The sequence below is a fragment of the Hetaerina americana genome, unplaced genomic scaffold, assembly GCF_022747635.1.
Source record: "Hetaerina americana unplaced genomic scaffold, ioHetAmer1.1.p SCAF_2, whole genome shotgun sequence".
NCBI classification, from domain to species: Eukaryota; Metazoa; Arthropoda; class Insecta; order Odonata; family Calopterygidae; genus Hetaerina; species Hetaerina americana.
The window spans coordinates 108209199-108231935 of record NW_027286763.1 but is presented as its reverse complement, the minus strand read 5'-3'; the positions used below and the strand labels follow the sequence as shown (position 1 = coordinate 108231935).

The window sequence follows — 22737 nt, the reverse complement described above, 5'->3', positions numbered from 1 at the left end:
ACCATGACCATTGCTAGAAACTAAAAGTATGGACTTACTGGTCGTGAATATTGTTGAGATATTGGCCAACCAAGTAGAACATATTGTGCTGTAGATGTCTCAATGCTTTAGTTCTTATATTCCCATATTGGATGTCATTCCTTCCTCTGGCGTAATGATGATGATAGGCAGAGTTAAGAGAATAGTTGCCAATGTTATTTTTTATATACAGAATTAAAAACATAATGCAGATGCACGGGAGTGGTAGCAAATTCAATTCATGGAAAATAGTCCTTGATGGAGCATCGCGAGGTTTCCTGGTGATGATTCTAATAGCTTTCTTTTGCATTTTAAAGATGGTTTGAGAAATAGCAGCTGATCCCCATAATATTATACTGTAGGTTATATTTGGATACATTTACCCATAGTATAAATTGAGTAGTACAGTTTTACTTGTAGTTTCATACAGGTGTGTTAATAAGTAGTAAGTTGAACTGAGCTTGTGTTGAAGGGCTTTTACATGAGTATCCCAAGAAATATTTGCACATAGGGAAATACCTAGAAATTTTCATTCTGTCGTATGTTCAATTGATTGGTCATTAATTTTTACCATCAGATCATCTGGCACATTCTTATTGCGTGTAAGGTATACTATTTTACTTTTATTTACATTTAAGTCTAGAAGGTTGTCTGTACACCACTTGTTTATTGCAAGTGTGACAGACTTAGATTTTTCCACAAGGCTGGAATATGTTTGTGTTGATATTATTACATTAGTGTCGTCAGCATACAACAGTGGTATTATTCCATCATTATTTGGGTAAGCAGTTAGGTAGGCCATTGATGTATATCAGAAAGAGGAGTGGCCTAAGGGTTGTCTGTACACCACTTGTTTATTGCAAGTGTGACAGACTTTCATTATTCACAAGGCTGGAAAATGTTTATGTTGATATTATTACATTAGTGTCGTCAGCATACAACAGTGGTATTATTCCATCATTATTTGTGTAAGCAGTTAGGTAGGCCATTGATGTATATCAGAAAGAGGAGTGGCCTAAGGGTTGAGCCTTGTGGAACACCTTTGTTAACTTGGTATGCTTCAGATGAATATTTTGACCTATCAACTGATAACACTACTTTCTGAGTACGATTATGAATATAGGACTTCATCCAGTTTAGAGGAATTCTTCTAATTCCTATTCTATTGTGTTTAATTAATAGTCTATTGTGGTTTACATTATTAAAAGCCCTTGACAAGTCAAAAAACATCCAAAGAGTTTTGGATTTAGCATCCAATGAATTAAGTATGCTGTCGATTGCCTGACATATGGCGGTTGTGGTAGACCTTTCAGATCTAAATCCATGCTGAGAATTTGAAAGGAGGAAGTTTTTTTCGAGATACGATGATATTAGCATATAAATGGGTTTTTCAAATATTTTAGCAAATGTATTTTGGACGGCTATTGGTCTGTAGTTGTTCAAATCATTGACACAGCCATGGTTTTTATAAATGGGCACTACTTTTGATTCTTTTAATTGGGATGGGAAAATTCCTTGCATCAAAGTTTCATTCATTAAAAATAAAAGGGATACTTTTATGGCTTCAAAACAATGATGAAAAACTTTATCAGGAATTTCATCTGGGCCAGTACTGGATTTGTTTCTGAGTGAGGAGACAATAGTTTTTAGATTGGCTTCAGAACAAGGCTTGGCAAACATTGATGATGGTGCATTTGCAAACAGCGCATTGGCTGGAGAAATTGTTGGGCAAGGAGCTGATATGTAGTATTTGTCAAATTTATTAGCTAAAGATGAATAGATAATGGCAGTGTTATTTTCAGGTTTACAAAGTTTTGGGAGAGTAAGTTGTGGATTTTTCTAACCTCTATAGTCATTAATTGTTTCCCACGCAGTTTTGGAGTTATTATTGTAATTAAGTAACTTATTATCATTATAAGTTCTTTTTGTGGTAAAAATCAGTTTATGGTAGTACTTTTGAAATTCCTTATAGAGTAACCTTTGTTCATGATTGTTTGAGCTTTTACTGGAGATAGCAAGTTTTTTAAGGATAGTTGAGTAGTTACGAATCTTGTCAGTTAGCCATCGCTTACATTTTGTTCTATGAAATATTTTATGATGTGTTACTGGAAAACACAATTCAAAATTGTGTTTGAAAATTGAATAAAAGTAATTGAAACCTTCATCTACTAACTTAAGGTCATAGACATTTTTCCAGTTTTGGGACTGTAGAAGGAGCAGAAAATGCGATACGACAATGAAATACGATAAATGGTAAGATTAGGTCCTTATGTACAATTTTGGATCAAGAGGTTGAGCAGCCATTTAGGAAAATGATTCTCTAATATCAGTGCTCTCGTGTAAGATGTTTAATTAGGTAGGTACTGGAGGGGGAGAAATGCTGAAAGAATGATGCTCATAAATGATGTCTGTCATACATAATAAATGAACAGGAAAGATCTAACTATCTAAAAGGGAATATGTAAGTGTAATGGCTTCAGCCTTCAGCAAAATTGTAATTAGTATCCTAAAGAACAGCGTGGAACAAGCCATTGAAGAAAAAATAAGGAAAAATCAGGCAGATTCCCCTGTAGGATGATCATGTACAAACCACATATTCAACCTTAGGTTGATGAATTATAATAATGCATTTTATTTGCTCAAAGTTTCTTAATTGCAATAATAATTCCAAAACTGCATGGGAAATATGAATGATTGTAGAGGTGAGAAAAATCCACACCTTTCTCTCCCAAAACTTTGTAACCCTGAAAGTAACACTGCCATAAGCTATTTATCTCTAGGTAATAAATTTAACAAATACTACATATCAGCTCCTTGCCCAACAATTTCTCCAGCCAATGTGCTGTTTGCAAATGCACCATCATCAAAGTTTGCCAAGCCTTGTTCTGAAGCCAATCTAAAAACTATTGTCTCCTCTCTCTCAGAAACAAATCCAGTACTGGCCCAGATGAAATTCCAGATAAAGCTGCTCATCATTGTTTTGAAGCCATAAAAGTATCCCTTTTATTTTTAATGAATGAAACTTTGATGCAAGGAATTTTCCCATCCCAATTAAAAGAATCAAAAGTAGTGCCCATTTATAAAAACCATGGCTGTGTCAATGATTTGAACAACTACAGACCAATAGCCGTCCAAAATACATTTGCTAAAATATTTGAAAAACCCATTTATATGCTAATATCATCGTATCTCGAAAAAACTTCCTCCTTTCAAATTCTCAGCATGGATTTAGATCTGAAAGGTCTACCACAACTGCCCTATGTCAGGCAATCGACAGCATACTTAATTCATTGGATGCTAAACGCAAAACTCTTTGGATGTTTTTTGACTTGTCAAAGGCTTTTGATAATGTAAACAACAATAGACTATTCATTAAACTCAATCCAAATTAGAGGAATTCCTCTAATTCCTATTCTATTAAGTCCTATATTTTCAATCACACTCAGAAAGTAGTATTCTCAGTAGAAGGGTTAAAATATTCATCCAAAGTATACCAAGGTTCAATCCTTGGACCACTCCTTTTTCTGATATATATCAATGCCCTACCTAGCTGCTTAAAGAATTATGAAGGTATAATACCAGTGTTGTATGCTCATGACACTAATGTAAAAATATCAACACAAACATATTCCAGCCTTGTGGAAAAATCTAAGTCTGTCACACTTGCAATAAACAAGTGGTGTACAGACAACCTTCTAGACTTAAATGTAAATAAAAGTAAAATAGTATACCTTACACGCAATAAGAATGTGTCAGATGATCTGATGGTAAAAATTAATGACCAATCAATTGAACATACGACAGAATGAAAATTTCTAGGTATTTCCCTATGCGCAAATATTTCTTGGGATACTCATGTAAAAGCCCTTAAACACAAGCTCAGTTCAACTTACTACTTATTAACACACCTGTATGAAACTACAAGCAAAACTGTACTACTCAATTTATACTATGGGTAAATGTATCCAAATATATCCTACAGTATAATATTATGGGGATCAACCGCCATTTCTCTAACCATCTTTAAAATGCAAAAGAAAGCTGTTAGAATCATCCCCAGGAAACCTCGCAATGCTCCATCAAGGCCTATTTTCCATTAATTGAATTTGCTATTACTCCCGTGCATTAACATTATATTTTTAATGTAATTCTGTATATAAAAAAATAACATTGGCAACAATTCTCTAAACTCTGCCTATCATCATCATTACACCAGAGGAAGGAATGACATCCATTCTGGGAATATACGAACTTAAGCATTGAAATTAGGACCCAATGAAATGGGTATCAGATTATAAAACGAACACCCTAAAGTATAAAGGATACTAAGGGAACTACTGCATTCTGGCATTAGTGAAAAATATATCTACAACGTAATATGTGCTACTCGGTTGACGAATATCTGAACAACATTCACGACCATAGTCATTCACACTCATAGCTTATGGCAACGGTCAAGGTCTAGTTCATATTGATTTTTAAAAATTGATATTGAGCGCACGTTACAGTCAATATTCATGGGTTTTACCAAATATAATGTAACTATAAGCACCATTTCCTTTTTATTTTAATTGAGCTTGTATCTTTATTCCTTTTCGACGTGCCTTCTATGATATACATACACTAACCACCGGGTATTTTTGAATTATACTCCTCGGCGAGTAAAAAGAAATAATTTTAACTGATTAAAATTTTAAATTCTATGTTAGAGCCATGAATAAGAATTTATGCGATTGTCATCCATCTGATAATCCTCCATATCTTTATTTATGTAACAAATCATTGCGCTATTTTCCATCTATATGTTACAGGACCCTGATAACTATACCATCCGTAATACTTCCTTCATAACGCCATCTATACATAGGTTTCCTTTTCATACATCATTTGTTTCTGTAGTCATTTCTTGACGTGACGGAAGAAGTGTGGTAGTACAGAGAAAGTTGGTTTCGTTTATATATTTAAAAATGGCTAATCCAAGGGCCGCTATTAGCAGGATAAGGGAAGCAGAATCTCCAATCAATTATGTTCAAATGGATGGTTTGGTAAGTGTTGTGGTTATCCTTATGAAACTCATGTAGAGTACGATAGATTAGGGTTCACCATCTGTAGATTCACGTCTTATTTGTAAAATTAAAGATCTGTTTGTATGCTTAATATCTGAATATTTTGGCGTATTTTTTCGTAAAATGGGCTTTAGTGTAGCGGATTTTAATGTCTGTATTGTTTATTTCCAGGCGGTAATGAAAATTATTAAGCATTGCCATGAGGAAGCCACTGGAAATATTGAAGTTGCTCAAGGAGCATTGCTTGGATTGGTAGTTGAAAATCGATTGGAAATCACAAATTGCTTTGCTTTCCCAAAGCACAGCGATGAATCTATGGATGAAGGTATGATTTTCAATGGTTAATGAAAGTATTCACCTGACATAATACAATTCCGTTAAGTTTGATTTGGTTTCCAATGTAAATTCTGCCTTTATCATATTACTATATATATGAGAAGTGAACTCATGGTAATTTAACCACGATGTCCTGTAAACAGTAACCATACCTTGATATGTTAGTAAAAGTGCTTTCTTGACATAACATGATGCTCAGTTATTTATGTGTAATTATGATTAATTGTTAAAAATATGGGTTTTTTTAATCATTGATTTAATTATTGGAGCAATGTATACTTTAAGGCAAACTCTCCTTGCCACATATTTAAAAATATTTTGGGTGACAGTTTCCTTTTAACTGTTAACAAGATGATATCATGAGATTATATCACCCATATTGCTTATTTTTTCTGACTACTTCGTGGTGCTGTTACTAATATCACGAATGCATTTGAGAAATAAATTAATAAATATTTTGTGGTGTTCGTTTGCTTGATATGCTCCTGTTCACTTTAGTCTGAATGTGGTGTGTGGTTTGATTTGTAATGGTTTAAGAGGTTGTATGTTATTCACAGATGAGTATCAGCTGGCAATGATGCGACGCCTACGCAAAGTAAATGTGGACCATTATCACGTTGGGTGGTATCAAAGTGCTGACGTTGGGAACTTCCTAAGTCTTCCACTTTTAGAGTCACAATTCCATTACCAAACTTCCATCGAAGAATCAGTAGTACTCATATATGGTAAGTATTTTTTTATAGGCAGGACATTAATAATGGATTATACATACATAATTATAATATATATAATTAATGATGGATGCATACATACATACATACACTCATCTAAAAGATTAACATTTTTTAAATTTGTGGCCAAACCTTGACATACATTGTAATCATTAAGATACTTTTAGAAATCCATATCTGTGGTTGAATTTACCCATATCTTTATATTTGTCCACATTCTGCCATTTAATTTTCAAGTAGTTAAAAATAGTATACTTTACACGCAATAAGAACGTGTCAGATGATCTGCTGGTAAAAATCAATGACCTATCAATTGAGCGTGTGACAGAATGCAAATTTCTAGGTATTTCTCTATGTGCAAATATTTCTTGGGATACTCATGTAAAAGCCCTTCAACACAAGCTCAGTTCAACTTGCTACTTATTAAGACACCTGTATGAAACTACAAGTAAAACTGTACTACTCAATTTGTACTATGGGGAAATTTATTCAAATATAACCTACAGTATAATATTATGGGGATCAGCTGCTATTTCTCAAACCATCTTTAAAATGCAAAAGAAAGCTATTAGAATCATCACCAGGAAACCTCACGATGCTCCATCAAGGCCTATTTTCCGTGAATTAAATTTGCTACCACTCCCATGCATCTACATTATGTTTTTAATTCTATATATAAAAAATAACATTGGCAACTATTCTCTTAACTCTGCCTATCATCCTCATTACACCAGAGGCAGAAATGACTTCCATTATGGGAATATAAGAACTAAAGCATTGAAATTGGGACCCAATGAAATGGGCATCAGATTATATAACAAACTACCTAAAAGTATCAAGGATACAAAGGGAACTGCTGCATTCAGGCATAAATTAAAAAGATATCTACAGCGCAATATGTTTTACTCGGTTGATGAATATCTCAACAATATTCCCAACCAGTAAGTTCATACTTTTAGTTTCTAGCAATGGTCATGGTCTGATTCATGTTAATGATCAATGATTTTTTTCTGAATTTGATATTGTATGTGCATGTTACAGCCAATGTTCATGGGTTTGTGCCAAACATTTATGTAACTATGAGCATAATTTCTTTTATGTATCTTAACTGAGCCTGTACCTTTGCTCCTCATTGACGTGCCTTATATCATGTACATACACCACCCACCTGGTATTTTTGTATTGTGATCTCTGGGCAAATAAAAAGTAATAATAACAATAATAATAATTGTGAATGTTCGATAGCCATGTGAATGACACAAAATCTTACATCTTAAGTTAAGAGTATTTCATTGAATATTTGAAATTTTCAAGGTGATTACAGCAACTGTGCCAGAAGTTGTAAATGTGGATTGAAAAATAGCTACCTTCCTTGCACTATTCCATTTATCAGAGAGATTTCCCATGGTAGATTATAAAGATCAGCTATTTCTGTGAACAGTTTAGTTTGTATTTAATGCACAATAATGGACATATGTCTTGACATAAGTTCCTGATCGTAATAATAAACCATAAATGGGAAGGAGATGCTCTTTGTTTGCTGCCATGATTCAGTTGCAGAGCTGTTCAACTTTAAATCTTAAGGAATCATTCTTTTCGATATTCTCTGAATATTGCAACTCTTTGAGTTAGTTAGGAGTTGTTTGGTTACTGACTGAAAGGTCTTGGGTTCAAATCTGGGTAATGTCTTTTAGACACTTGCGGGTAAACCCTAAGATGGTCATTTCCTAGTCTACAGATATAATAAATAAATTTTTAAATTTCACTTGCCTAAGGGCTTAGTTTGGGTTGAGTTTAACCCTTTTATTTAGCATTAATCTTTGAGGGATAGGTCCAGACTGAATCTCTAAGTAATAGTTGTAATGTTATTGTGATGCTTCTGGACTCTTTTAATGTTTACAACTGCAAAAATCGTGAAATATTTCGGTGGAATGCCTGGGGAAAAAAAGACATCAACATTAAATCAGTTGAATGTGGGTAAATAGGGGAATTTTTATGTCCCTTGGCGATGTTTTCTGTGCCCTTATCACACTTTTAACCCTATTTTATTCATCTGTATCTTATCACTAGTTTCAGATCCATTTTTTTGTCCTCACTTTGACGTTTGTAGCTCAGAACGGCAGAGTGAAATGATCTTTATGTAGTTGTTTGTATAGATATGCATAACAATTATTATTTAATGACTTCAGTTCATCTAAAATGGTTTTGTATTTGACACTTGACGTTTATTTTGCTAGATCACGAAAGACTGTGGACTTATAACAGTTTCATTAATTTGATGAGAATTCCTGGGTTCTGATTTATTTCATCTATTTTTTCATGACCATAAGTGGTCTATTGTTCATCTGTTTAAGAATGTTTAGACATAGAACAATTAGTCATCACCACTGGTTTTCAATCTGAGAAGTGGTTCCTAGTAGCCCTCGAAACTATCCTATCCCCCTCCTCTTAATTCCATGTTACAACATTTTCAGTGACATACTTCTTGTAGTTCAACCGAGGTATTCTTCTATAAGTTTCCCCTCCATATTTCCTTTAGTCATGACCTTCAACTTTCGTGCATCAGAATTAGTCCTATCTATTTCATTCTCTTTGTTAGCTTTTCTCCATAGGCTCATCTCTTTGCTTGCTCTTGAATTACTTCTTCTTTGAATCCTCATTCTTTTTTTTTTTTAGCTTCTTGCATTTCTGATGCCCCTTCATATGTACTAAATTGTGTTCACTGTTGATATTTGGACCCCGTAGCTTTTGCAATCCTATGTACGATTTCTCAATCTGTGTTATAAGTTTGTACTCGATTTGAAATTTTCTTACATCTTCCCTGTGCATTGTCTTTTTTGATGGTTGTGAAAGCGAGTGTTTGCCTCCACTATAATCCACAGAATTCCAAACTCCTCTCTTTCATCTCACCAAAGAATATTACCTTACAAATACCTTTAAAAAAGGGAGAATGTTGTAAAAGCAGGGTGTAGGTAGGAAGCGGAAGTGCCTTCTAGACAGCAGGAAGAAAGAGTTGTAGGTGATTGGAGAAGGAAATAATGTGGGGAAAAGAAAGGAAGTTTTAATTCTTACGTAGAAGTAAGTAATCGTTGAGAATCATCCAAAACCAACCTTAAATAAATAGGTAGAATACCTTGAATGATTGGAATCAGGGAAGTAACGTACTGTAATATGCACATTACAAATTTCTTGGAGCTTGGTGGTGGTTTAAATGAAATTCCTACTTGCTCAGTGTCAAACGTTTGAGCCCATCATATTTTTTCCTGTCCTCTGCATTTTTATGAGATGTTAGCAAAGCAGACAGATAAAAAAGTAATCCGTACCCATCTCAATGCAATGCACATGCATTGGATAAGTCCACTGACTCATCATCTTTTGGATCTGTCGCAGATTTGCCAGTGACAAACCCACATCTTCAACCATGTATATTTCTCTCCGAATAGATACCCAGAAAACAGCCCGTGGATTTCTATCTCTGAAGGCTTACAGATTGACCCCGCAAGCCATCGCCATGTACCGTGAAGGTGAATTCACTCCCGAGGCCCTGAGGACTCTGAAGGTTGGATTTGATTGCCTGTTCTCAGAAATTCCAGTGGTTGTACAGAACTCAAATTTAACCAATATTCTACTCTCCGAGCTGAGTGAAATGGTTCCTGAGGAGGAGGGATCCAATTTCCTCGACCTAGGAACAGCGTAAGAACTAGAAATATAGATATATTGTAGTGATTGAAGTGTAATTTTATTATAGTTAATGTGATATACTCGATGTGTGCATATGGTTTTTTTCATGCGATTTTTATTTATTTCCAGTTCTGTATTGGAAGGGCATCTTCGGTGCCTCATGGAAAGGGTTGATGAATTGAACCAGGAGGCAATGAAGTTCAACAGGCACCAGCAACAAGTTATCAGACAACAGCAAGACAAGCATAGATATTTGCAGAAGAGGGTAGGTTTTCCTAATATTTTAATGGCATTTTTGTCTTAACCCTAGAACAGTAACGCTATTTTTTCACCCTATTCTGGTAACCCATGCTGACAATTTTCAGAAATTCATATCTCGCACCAATTATGACTATGACAGTCCCTTGCAGGCTCATTTCTTTCATTTTTTAAAAGTAGAATCACGTGACACATTGATTGACATGAATTATGGTAAAGGTCGCAAACGTAAGCAGTTTTCGTTTGGCGTGGAATTTCAACACGCTCGGGGATGTTTTTTCACCCCCCATTACTGTACTAGGGTTAATTCTGTGTATTTAATCAATGAGGAAACTTGAGGCATCTTTAGAATTACTCTGCAAATGTACCATTCAGTAACACTTTCTCCAATGTGGGCATTGTTTCAAAGGACAATGAATCGCTGGTTTATTGGATAAATAATTATCAGTTAGGATTGATGACTTCATCAGACAGTGTGTGGGTACTCACATTTGTCCATATCATCTAAAAGTGTTGCCATGTATTTCAGTATTACTTTGGTGTGCATAATTATTCTTGACATATGTTTTACAGCCTATTCTTGCCCTTTGTTGTGCAGCCTTTTATGTACTTATGGAACATTTTAATATCACACCTTTTAGTGTAGGAGTGCATTTTCATTGTCCAGTAGACAAACTTGTGGTGTCTATACGTGATCATGCATTAGGCCTGAAGCATGTGACTGCATGCTCATCCCACAAGAAAATTATGCACTCATCCTATTAAAGTCATTCAATCTGTAAAAAATTGGTACTCACTCTATCGTAGTGAGTTTGGAAATAACTTATCGAGAATCTTCTCGGTATCAATAAAATGTTTAAAATAATATATTTGCTCTTTTGTTATGGAAAAGTATTCATGTATTATGTGGCAGTAAGATGATTACTTAATTGCAAAAGGATTTTAAAAGTGAAATATCGGCTAAGGTTATCCTGTTGTTACCATAATCGTCATGAAAAAGATATTTGGCTATAATGCACGCATAACTTTTGAGTCTGTATGCCGCCTCTAGTACTTCTCTAGTTCACAGGCCGTAGTTTCAAATGTTATAATTACTTTTAAAATTCAAACTAAGACTTAATTGTGTCATGCTAAGTGAAATATTATATTCAATCCGTAGTGAGAATCAAGTTATTGGGTGATTTGAATGATTATTTTTCTTAGGGATAAGAATAAATTGTTCAATGAATAAATGTTGAGAAATGTGCTTATTTAAAAAATTACACAAATATTTAAAGTCTGTGTTATCTGTTTTTGGGGGATAATGAACTCAATATTCTCTTTCCTGCACTTAAATATAGCATCTTTTTTATTGTTCCTCCTTGTCTCCTCTGTTTCTTTGTTTGCCCCTTCTAAGACACTGTCGAACTTGCATTTCAAGTTTTCTGATTGTGCAGGGTGTATGTTTGGCAAGTGTCTCCATCATGCCTACAAGATATGTGTACTTCTCTTCATAGGCTCAAGAAAATGCGGCTCGTGCTGCCAAGGAAGAACCTCCATTGCCCGAGGAGGACTTGAACAAACTCTTCCGTCCATTCCCTGTGCCCGCACGTCTCAACCCGATGATTGTGGCCGGTCAGATATCCACTTATGGCCGCCATTCCAATCAGTTCTGCAGTCAAGCCCTTGCTAAACTCTTTGTGACCCAAGCATTGCAAGGTGCCAAGGAAGGAAAGGTAATTTCAATCCTAAAGTGGGATTAACATTTTAAAGGAGTGTGATGCATCAGTATCCAAGTGAAACCCCGCAAGTCGGTGCAGGGGTGGGTGTGTTGGAACACCAGACATGAAATCATTGTGGAAGGATTCTGGAAGGGGAAAATTTTATTAATTTGTTTTGTTTCATGATCATTGATCGTCAAAGGGAAACCAAATTCTTGGATCTCTCAGTTTGAACGTCTATTTGTCTACTTGTCATCATTGTATGCCATTTTGGCCTTGTGCTTGATTACTTTATCGATGTGATGTGCTAAATGGATGAGTAATAATACCTTTTGTGAGCTTGCGTGTCTTCCCAAAGTCAGTCACCGTGTGTGGGTGTCACCTAAGTATTTTAAATGATCGTCATTGCTAATTTAATCTCTTTAAGTGTAGTATATGTGTCTGTTCTTTCTTGGAAATGTATTGTGATAACGTTTTAAAATATTTTATATCATATTCAATGCACTAGTCATAAAACTAATATATATTATTCATTTGAAAGTATTTGATTATTTTTAGTTCTTAAAGGTCAGTACTTAGTAGATGATTCTAATGTTAAAATTAACTTGCGGTATTTTAATGCATAATATTCAGGTGTTTGTACAAGTATCATTGTGCTGACAAATATCCTAAATTCTTTATGTAGGTGCTAGTACTGATACAACTATTAGTGGGTACCTGAAAGTATTATTCCTGACCTGGTTACTAGTGCAAAAGTAATATTATATAGCCATTCCAGTTCTACGTTTCAAAATATGCCAGTATCATGAAAGTAATTTTAAATGAACATGTGAAAATTAATTTAATGTGTGCAATATTTTTTGATTACATTTCACTAAGTTGACTGAATCCTTTTTAATTAATGTACGTCTATTGTTATCAGGTAAAATAAATATTGTAGATATAACAAAATTTCATTAAAAATCCAATGTAAACATTAGTTCAAGTCTATATTAATACATTCTTCATTAGGGAATAATTTATAATAAAACTTTTTATTTTATTAACTTGGTTTTATTCTGAAGGTGATAGTAGACTTGCGCTATCATCAAATATTCATTGATTTCATTTTGAGCTGTTTTAACATGTTTATTGTTGTCATTCCCTAGACAAGTCTTCAAGATCCTTGAAGGATGGTGTGAAGTGTATTCATCAGATGTTGCCGCCAGTTATCAAGGTGCTGTGTTTTTGTCAGGAAATTGAAAGAAATACAGCCGCTACTCACTCAATACGCTGACTTTAGTATTGATCCTGGAAGTGTATTTGCGTGATAATAATAAACAAACACCATGTATGATAATGCGATTAAAAACAACATGACATCTAAGCTATTGATTCAATTTAATGTGTTGAGTAATGAGGTGGTGTTGGTATGATGATAATGTAAGGACTTAACTTTTAAGATGAAATGTAAGGTGAGTGGCAATGGATGTTTTTGGGAAGGGAACTAACTCTCTCTTGTATGCTACATTTTGAAAATAGCCTGAGGTGACTCTTAAATAGAAAGGTCTTGCGTACAACTCTAAGCTATGAAATAATATCAAAAATGGACTCATTCAATATATTATATTTTTTATTCCTAAGAAACTGAGGGAGATGCCGCAACTGTTACTTTTAATTTGTCAAAGTATAAACACCGTAAGTGTTTAAAAGTTGGCTTTAACCTCGTGGGCTGTGATGCATTGCGCACGACTACGAATGCCTGTGACATTGTATGCTTGGTATTTCGTCACAACATCTAGTTCCTTTAAAAGCCCCAAAATTTGAGAGTTTAAGTGGATGCCTCGGTAGCTTAAATGGCTAAATCACTCGACCAGACATTGAGGGATCCGGGTTCGAATCCCAGTCAAGGCAAATGATTTTTACACTCTGAAATTGTTGCATTGTATATTTTTTTATAATTAGTTTCTCATTACATTGAAAAATACCCTTGTTGAATTTCTCAGTTGGGCTCCAGTTTCCAATTTTTAGGTGGGAGTAGATTCGTTTGCAGCACCACACTGCTGGTAGCATGTGACGAACTCACACCAATAGGAATATTTTATGCTTTTTTTCTGTAATAAAACATGACTGCCAATGAGAAAAAAATTCTGAAAACGGGTAAGATTCCATTGTTGACTCAGTGTTCTTGGCAGGATAGAAAATTTTTTGTATAGAGCATCCATCCTTGACAGGTCCCTCTTGGTCCATTGTGCTGACCTGCACTTCATCTGCTTGCCATATGGGGCAAGAGCCGGGCATTCTTGAAAGCTATTGGCATCTAGTAAACAGTCATAACCTCAATGTCTGAGATCGTACGTACGTGCGGAGTACAATCAAAGAGCCGCTATCATCGAGAATGTTAGTGCCGGGCGTTCGCCCAGTGAAATAGTTTGATTTTTTCGGGTACCCCAAATCAACTGCATACGATACTGTGGCTAAGTATAATGCTTCAGAGAAGTTTGGGTAAGGTTTCACTAACCCGGTGAGGAAACACGTGTTTGTCCAGATTTAAGCGCCATACCCTGTATTTTCAGTTCAATTAATGGTAGAAGTGGCTATTCAGTGTTCATGAAAAGTTTCTAGATTTCCTGTGGATCTGTTCCTGCATAAGTTGTGTTCTGTCTCTTTCTTCATTTACATGATCGCTATGGTTCAGAACAAGCTCACTCTCAAATGTCTGTTTTTATTTTGAAGCTATGTCTGGAATGGGGAAATTACAATTGGAAATAAATATATAATCTATATCTATAATATATTATGAAATCAGTGGCAAGTAATGGCAGAGAGAATTAAATTTCAAAAATGAAATACAGCTACTTGATACATGCTTACTAGATAATTGTGACTGGGAAAGAACGTATGTCCAAACATGGTAAAGGATATATGATTATCTTGACTTTTATCAGGATAATGTGTATGTGACTCAAGTCAACAGATGGAGAGAGAACTTTTGGACCAGTGTGAATCTGTTTTAATATAAGGAGGATGTGTATCTGACAGTTGAGAGAAAGCAGTTCACTTACCGTCGGAGCGGAATAGAAAAACTACTAGCATAAAGGATAAAGACGAGCTCCAGTAATTGAGGATGGATATAGATTTGCATGCATAATATTCTACTAAACTATCATAAGTCAAATATTTGAAATAAACTGACAACTTAGTGAAAATAGCATGATGAGCATTATAATAGCATAATGAGTAATACCTATGATTCAGCAAAATGGTAAGTCAGGTGAGAAGCAATTATCCCCAACTAGTAGCACTAATTGAGCACCACATTAATGTATCAATGCATTGCGGTTTTCATTCAGGATCCTTCAGTTTAAGTGAACATTTTCAAATGAAAAATGGCAACACATGCTGATATTAGTACAATAAACTTTGGGAAAAGCTGATCTGAAGTCGTAGGACATTCAAGCTACTAAATGGCTTATTAAGACACCAGTCAAAAAATTTTGCCTGTTTCAGGATGACACTAGCTCCTGGGTTATATTCCTATGGAGGTGACTGCAGTTTGAGTACTTCTCTAACCAAAGCCAAAAATGAAGTGAACTAATGCGCAATCAGTAGATTGAGGTTTCAAACTAAACGTGGAGACATTCTGGCACTAAGCTATATTCCGACAAATACAGAGATTACTTCACGATCAAGTGTGTCGAATCTTCAGTTACCTCTTTCATGAGCCATGCTTTATACTTCTAACATTTTGATGAAGAGGGGAAGGTTGAAACATGCTGATTCAGGGGAGATTGCAACCAATTTATATATTTTCTCAATGAAAAAAGCAGTCTACTAAGACACCAACAAAATTAGTGGTATGGTTACCTGTTTCAATTTATTTTTTAACTGAAGATATTGTTTGACAGAAAGGCCAATATCATAATGAAGAAAATATTTCAATCTATGGGGTGACAATCAACAGGGATGAGTGTTGACATAATGAGCAACCAGAGAGCAGTCAACGGTTATCTTCAACTTGAGACATCTTTGCAAATATTATCATTTAATAATCTCCCTTTTGAAGTAGGTTTTGGATGTACACAGATCAAGCACACATTTCGTAGCCTCCCCTACAAAGACAGCCGGATTCCCCACACTACATTAACCTCCTTCAATTCTGGATACATTTTACTTCCCTTTATTCCATCCCCTATCTTGCCTGGCTTTTGTTCGCCCTAGATTACAGTCTGAAACATCCCACTGCCAATCAATGTGCTTTGCATCCACCTTTCCTGATTCCTTTTGATTTCTCCCAGTAATCCTCTCCTCCCCAACCGTACTTACCTATTCTTCATTTGTTTTCTATTCTTCTACATGCCCACATTTTGAAAGCCTCCAAATCTATGCCCATCACCTGTCTTCAAAGACCATGTTTCCACCCCGTACAAAACCACGCTCCGTGTCAAGGTTTTGACGAGCCTTTTCTTAACGTCCTTATTCAATACGCCTGTCATAAAATCCCAACTCCTTCCCCTAATGCTGTTCTTATGTCCCTGCTACTCGACTGTCTTGGTTGAAAAGTTCCAAGATGGGTAAATGTTCAACTTGCTCGAGCTATTGCTCTCCAATTTTCACATTTAACTGAGCTCTTTCCAGAAAACCTCATAACCCGTGTTTTTATTATGTTAACCTTCATCCCATACGAACCACAAAGATTTCTCTAATTCATTGAGTAATGCATGCAATCTCTTGGCTGACCCCATCAACTCTGTTGAATGACTTCTGGAATTAACAACACAAGTACAACCTGATTATTCCCTCAATGTCAAGTGTAAACTAAACCAAAACCTTTTAACATTTCATACCTAGTAAATAAATATATTTTGTGCTGTTTTACTGGTCATTTAATTTGATTATTGGTGAACCCGGAATGGCATTTTGTTGAAAAAAGTGAAATGATTAAAAATTTTGCTTATATCCCAATATGAAAAACAAAAGGCCTATTTAATATCGGAACAATTAATAGCTTCTGTCCCCTAAGAAGGTGAGAAAGGATGAAATAGTATGATGGAAAGTAAAGGCATTATAAATTGTTGGAAGCATTGCTTTTTTAAAAAAACGAAACACTACTTATTCGTGGATCATTATTTAAAACTATCAGAGGCACCATTGAAGGTATTTTATATTAAGGCTTTGGGACAAAAATTGGTGAATATCATCAATGAAAAAGGAATATCCTTTTTAAGCAGTGAACCCAGATAATACACAAGACTTATTTTTGGTAATAATATTTAATGAACCTATGTCTACACTTCAAATTAAAATTTTCTATGATGCCAACGCTGGGATTTCATCTTTGTTTTCATGAACAGAAACTTGAGAGTCACTCTTTCCTGAATCAACGTCAACAGTTTGAGAAACATTTTTCACAAATGTTGATGGAATCGGACTAGGAGGTGGCATCCATTCGGGTATTATCTTGTCGTGCAACCTCCACACACCATACTGATTCGAAAGGTGTTTTTCATACACAACATACTCCAACACATCCTTTGGCACAGTTTCACTACCATACATTAGTCGACCAAATCTGTCGTAAATGGCCAGCAACTGCAGCATATGTGGAAAAATTAATAAAATGTAATTAATTAAAATTTTTCCCATGGCAACGTTATGGCCACTTGGGATTTAAAATAATCACATTACAAGCTAAGCGTACGTTACACCTCAATAAACGAGAATGGAGATTTTTAATAATTGGGGATGAAATCACCAATAATGTCACTTGTATTCTCTGATTTTATGATCTACATAGGCTTACTCACCTGCTGACTATGGAACCTGACAGTTATTTGGCCAAATACATTATCCTTTGTTATTACATCCGTACACCGTGCATGGGTGAACCTGGGAGGTTCTATCCAGTCCAATAGCTGCCAATGAATGGTTTTCAGATGACTGCTATTCAATATTTCCTGAGGATGACAAGAACGGCTCAAATGCACTTGAAAATTTCAGGGCAGCAAAGCATGATTCATAAAAAGATGTTACCACTAATTCGCATATCACTAAGTGGTTTGACATACCCCTTAATTAAGTTAAAGAGTTTACTGAGTAATATTATTGTGAACATCTTTGAGAAAAATCCAGATATTCAGTTTTATGTTACTCAATGGCATTACATCACTTGAGGGAGGCATATTCATGACTTTTCTTAAAGGTGCTCTAATTTAAGACACTACTTTTCAATGACTTCATCATTAACTCTACATGGCTAAGACAAGTGCAGTTATGAGCTTATTTGCGGCGAAGAGCCTTGGGAGTTTCGTGGATTTAGAAAGCTATGGATGGAGAATACAACCAAGGTGTGATAACAAATGAAAAGGAAGAAAAAAAAGTGGCATCAATGTTCTGGGCCCAAGCAAGTGACTGACGGGGAGAGTTTTGTTAGAAGTCCCATATTTTGGCGAGATCAATGCTGAAACACTGTCCAAAGTCAATGGGACACAGGGCGTGTGGGTAATTTGTTAAAACTTTATGGTAGGAGAGAGGACCAAATACTAATTACGCCAGAGGGAATACCAGTTGGGCACACTGCTTTGCCTTCCATATAAATCTTGGTTTTTATGAATTAAAATACCAAATTAAATAAATGCTGTCACTGGGTTCATTATTATGTCGATATTTCATTAATCAGTCATTACCATGTCTTGCTTTTAAGGGTAGTATTAGCTTTCACAGGCATTGAGTCGAGAAGGTGGAATGGTAGGACTGCATAATCCTATTCAGCACGTGCTATTTAATGTAAGTACTTCAGTTTTGAACAAGGTAGGTTAGGCACAGGTTTAGAAGCAGTGTGATCAATTTGCACAGCTTCCTGGGAGCGGACGCGGATTCTGACCACAGTTCAATTGTTATGAATTGTATAGTCAGTTTCAAAAAGAAAAGGCAAGGGTGGCAGGTTAGAAAATGGAATGGAGAAGCATTAAATGGATTGACAAGGAAGGAGTGTCAGCAGGCTGTAGAGAAAATCATGGAAGAGATGAAAACTATCGAAGAAAACTGGCAATGTATCAAGAAAGGGATATTGAAAGCCGCAGAAGAAACTATTGGAACCGTTAACGTGAAAAGGACTAGGAAACCATGGATCACGGATGAGATGATTACAAAGATGGACGAGAGGAGAAAATGGAAGAATGTAAATACAGAATTAGGCACAATAAATTACAAAGAGTTATACAATAAATTGAGACGGGCAACAAATAGGGCAAGGGAAGCATGGTGGAAGACGCTGTTTGAGGATATGGAAAGTTAGCAGAAAAAGGGTGTAATTGGTGCGCTGTACAGCAAGGTTAAATCACTATCGGGAAGTAAGAAAGGAAGTCAAAGTATAACAATTAGAGATAAGTCGGGTAAGATAATAGTTGACATTGAAAAGGTCCAAGAGAGATGGAAGGAATATGTAGAACAGAATGGTAAAGAACTTAGGCCAACAAGGTTAGACAGAAAGAGATCATGACATAGAAGATGATAGCTTAGGTCCAGGCATACTAGACGATGAGATAAAAAGGGCATTAAGGGAGATGAAACTAAATAAGGCCGTGGGGGTCGAAAGCATCCCTGCGGAACTACTAAAATGTTTAAGAAAATGCAGGAGGAAGAGGCTATATCGGCCGATTTGTACTCGTAGCATCTATGAGGAAGGAATCTGGCCGGAAGACTTTGTGAGATCAGTTTTAGTTCCTATTCCGAAAAAGGTAAAGGCTACATCATGTGAGGACTACAGGACAATAAGTTTGATATCCCACACAGCTAAAGCTGTGCTAAGAATCATAAAAAAAGGATAGAGAGTAGGGCAAATAATTACTTAGGGGATGATCAGTTTGGCTTTAGGAAGGGGAGAGGTACGCGTGATGCCATTGCAGTAATGAGATCACTAATCGAGAGGAATATAGAATTTGTTGTCTCAGGCATAACTTGATGGAATTTGCATAACATATTGAAATGAAATAATGTACTTTGTAATTCCACACACTTTATTTAAAAAAACAGGACCCAGGTTTCGACGTTGAATGTCATTATCAAGTGGTCCTCATAGAAGCACACTGGCTATATATACCTTCTGATCGAGGTGAATATAGCCAGTGTGTATATATATACCTTCATGTGCTAGTGGGGAACGGAGAGTCTGGATGGGCAGTGTTAGGATTAGATGTAAGGCAGGGTTGCCCTTTATCACTGTTGTTGTTCAACGCATATGTGGAGGGAATGATTTAAGAGGCATGGGAAGAACTGGAGGGAGGTATGAAATTAGGAGGGGAATTCGTAAAATCAATCAGGTTCGCTGATGACCAAGCTCTACTTAGTCAGCCAAGGGGTTGCAAGCATTGCTGAGTGGATTGGAAATGCAGTGCAACAAATATGGGATGAGAATCAATACTCCAGAAAGAAAAAGGCTAAGCTTAACATTAAAATAGGAGGGCAAAAACTAGAGCAGGTGGAACAACTTACATATCTTGGAAGTGTTTTGGACCAAGGCGGTCAAAATAGTAGGGACGTAAGTAGAAGAATTGCACCAGGCAAAGAGGCTTTCACAAGGAGGAGGGAGTTGATGACAGGGATGCTGAGTAAGGATGTGAAGAAAATAATTGTTATATGGTGCATATTATGGCATGGAAACGTGGTCACTGAAGCAGGAAGATGGACTTAGATTGGAGGCTTTTGAAATATGAGTGGGGAGAAGGATGGAGAAGGTGAAATGGACCGAGAAGAAAACAAATGAGGAAGTACTTGGTATGTTTGGCGAAGAGAGGGGTTTATTGGGAGAAATCCTAAGGAGGTAGGAAAAATGGTTGAAGGGCGTATTGACCGGCAGTGGGATGTTGAAGACTGCAATAGAAGGGAGAATGTTAGGCTAACGAGGAAAGGGAAGGAACAGGATAGGAATGTTGGACGGGATGAAGGGAAGAAGGAAGTACTCGGAGATGAAGAGGGACTTGATGTAGAGTAGGTTGCTGGATTGTGTTTTGTTAAGAGTCACCAATTATTTATTAGGTAGTTGTCCATACAAAACCTACCTTAACTGGTAGATTTAAAAAAAAAGCTATTGCTGACTGGGGTAAGTGAATATCTTACAAAGACTTCCTTGATAATGCATAGTACTCCGAACAATTTGAAGTCCGAATTGATTGTTTCCTGATAAAAACTTTACTGAAACCCCACTCCAAACTTTTGGGTGTTCTTTTCGAACCAGGTATGAGGCAGTTTTGCATAACATGAGTTCTAGGAAAACAATGTGCACAACTCTCATCATTAGGACATGGTGTCTAATAGATAAGAACAATTTGAACAACAAAAAAGTTTATTTAAATGTTATGGGCACAATTAACTTACAGGATACGCCTTTTCTGTCACCACTTCCCTCAGTTTTAATTTGTTACGGCTGAAAATAAATAGAAAATGAAGATCATAATTTAAGCAACAGTATTAACGCACTAAAATCAAAGTAAAGCCGTACCTGGCCATTAGCTCGTGAGCACTTCTGTATATTTCGGCTGCCAGAGTGAGAAACTGTTTGGGTTCAAAATCTTCGTCAAAGCTACGTATTTTTCTAACAGCCATCATAGATTTGCTTTTCTTTTCTAGGAGTTCCAACTTTTGCTTAGCTCCCTAAGAGGAAAAGAATTAATTCAGATGTCGGGTCATATATGAGAGTAGTTGCTGCCCAATGATCACAAATCCATTATTTATGTGCACTTACTGGGATTGAGACTACGGACACTTTCCCATCGCCTTCCGGGGGCACGTAAGGTTCGAAAACTCCACCTGTACAAGAAATACACATAGGCCTCTCCGACCATGGCCGTGGAGGTAGAACACCCCTCTCTTTCATACGAGCGCGAACCTCTTCAGTTGTTGGTCCACCTTCTGACTCGGGCTTGTTCCAGTCTCTAAGATCAACTTTGGCAATCTGACAGTCATCAAAGAGGTGAAAACAACCATTTCAAAAATCCACAGCCGAAAATCTGATAATATTATTGAAAAATATAAATTATCGAATTTTTTAACAAACCTTGAGTGCTCGCAGCCTTTTGAATTTGGGATCCCAGTGTTTTCTGTGCCGAACAGTGTATACATTTGAAGCCGAGGGTGCTGTACACTGAGTAAGTAATCCCAAGTGAACATTCTGAAAATTAAAGAATGAGGAAAATGAATAATTTTAAAATGCTCATTCCAATTTACAGTGTGAAAATTGTATAGTACCTGAAATATTAACCGTATACGACAACTAACAATTGGAGCCGCCATATCCTGACCAACCTGTGCGATAGTTCCCTGGGCGATCAATCGCAGCCAGGCGATTTAGCGCGCACATTTTAGCTTTTCAAACTATATGAGGTCTTACTATGTGAAATATTAACTCTAATTCGAATTATTTTCATGCCTTAAATGGGTTTGTTAATAAAAATACGTTTATGTTCAAAATTCACAGTTAAAAAATTTGCAAATGTACGCTATTTTACAATATTTTAGTAGATTTGATTAATTCATATGCTTAATATTGATAATAGTTTCACTAATAACATTATTAATACTAAGAAATTTTTACTGATACTGGTATGGTAAAATTTCAGTGTGTCAAACTTTTTGACAACCTGAATTATAGCAAGTAATGCTTTTCCAGTAAGAGCTCGGTTAAAATCCGTCAAGAAAAGAGACTTTGGTGCCCATGAAACCACTGATATTTTTAAGATTTGAAGTGTATGTGAAAAAAAGACATTGAAAGAACGGCATAGAAATGATTCGGATTGGAACAGAAAAATATCAGTATTAGTCAGAGGTTTCAATATGCGAAGAAATTATCCAAAAAATAGCTATAACCCAAGGATTTATTTAAACCAGTATAAGAGAACATTTCCAGCGTCACTTCTACCCGTCTTTGTTGCGGTGTGTTTTTACTTCCAATTGTAGCTCAAAGATACACAA

At 35.9% G+C, this 22737-nt stretch overlaps 2 protein-coding genes across 2 annotated transcripts; one reads left to right on the top strand and one right to left on the bottom strand.

The window, feature by feature from the left end:
* The first annotated feature begins 4912 nt into the window (after window positions 1-4912).
* On the top strand, window positions 4913-13156 carry eIF3h (eukaryotic translation initiation factor 3 subunit h). Its single transcript, XM_071585906.1, has 7 exons — window positions 4913-5063; window positions 5256-5409; window positions 5978-6145; window positions 9595-9844; window positions 9962-10097; window positions 11587-11805; window positions 12939-13156. The coding sequence occupies exons 1-7, from the start codon at window positions 4986-4988 to the stop codon at window positions 12957-12959; spliced, it is 1026 nt and encodes a 341-aa protein (XP_071442007.1). The 5' UTR covers window positions 4913-4985; the 3' UTR covers window positions 12960-13156.
* Window positions 13157-17035: 3879 nt separating this feature from the next.
* mRpL45 (mitochondrial ribosomal protein L45) lies at window positions 17036-22083 on the bottom strand. Its single transcript, XM_071585131.1, has 7 exons — window positions 22015-22083; window positions 21824-21937; window positions 21512-21721; window positions 21269-21420; window positions 21145-21193; window positions 17577-17726; window positions 17036-17361 (listed from the first exon to the last, which is right to left on the bottom strand). The coding sequence occupies exons 1-7, from the start codon at window positions 22057-22059 to the stop codon at window positions 17080-17082; spliced, it is 1002 nt and encodes a 333-aa protein (XP_071441232.1). The 5' UTR covers window positions 22060-22083; the 3' UTR covers window positions 17036-17079.
* Window positions 22084-22737: the final 654 nt, after the last annotated feature.

What these genes read in the sequence shown, in the direction of transcription:
- mRpL45 (XM_071585131.1), bottom strand. Translation starts at nt 22,059, where the DNA reads ATGGCGGCTCCAATTGTTAGTTGTCGTATACGGTTAATATTTCAG. An exon ending in TGACAGAAAAGGCGTATCCT is followed by an intron (nt 17,727 to 21,144) that starts GTAAGTTAATTG and finishes TGTCATCCTCAG; the next exon opens with GAAATATTGAATAGCAGTCA. An exon ending in TCAGGTTCCATAGTCAGCAG is followed by an intron (nt 17,362 to 17,576) that starts GTGAGTAAGCCT and finishes CATATGCTGCAG; the next exon opens with TTGCTGGCCATTTACGACAG.
- eIF3h (XM_071585906.1), top strand. Translation starts at nt 4,986, where the DNA reads ATGGCTAATCCAAGGGCCGCTATTAGCAGGATAAGGGAAGCAGAATCT. An exon ending in CGATGAATCTATGGATGAAG is followed by an intron (nt 5,410 to 5,977) that starts GTATGATTTTCA and finishes TGTTATTCACAG; the next exon opens with ATGAGTATCAGCTGGCAATG. An exon ending in TTCCTCGACCTAGGAACAGC is followed by an intron (nt 9,845 to 9,961) that starts GTAAGAACTAGA and finishes ATTTATTTCCAG; the next exon opens with TTCTGTATTGGAAGGGCATC.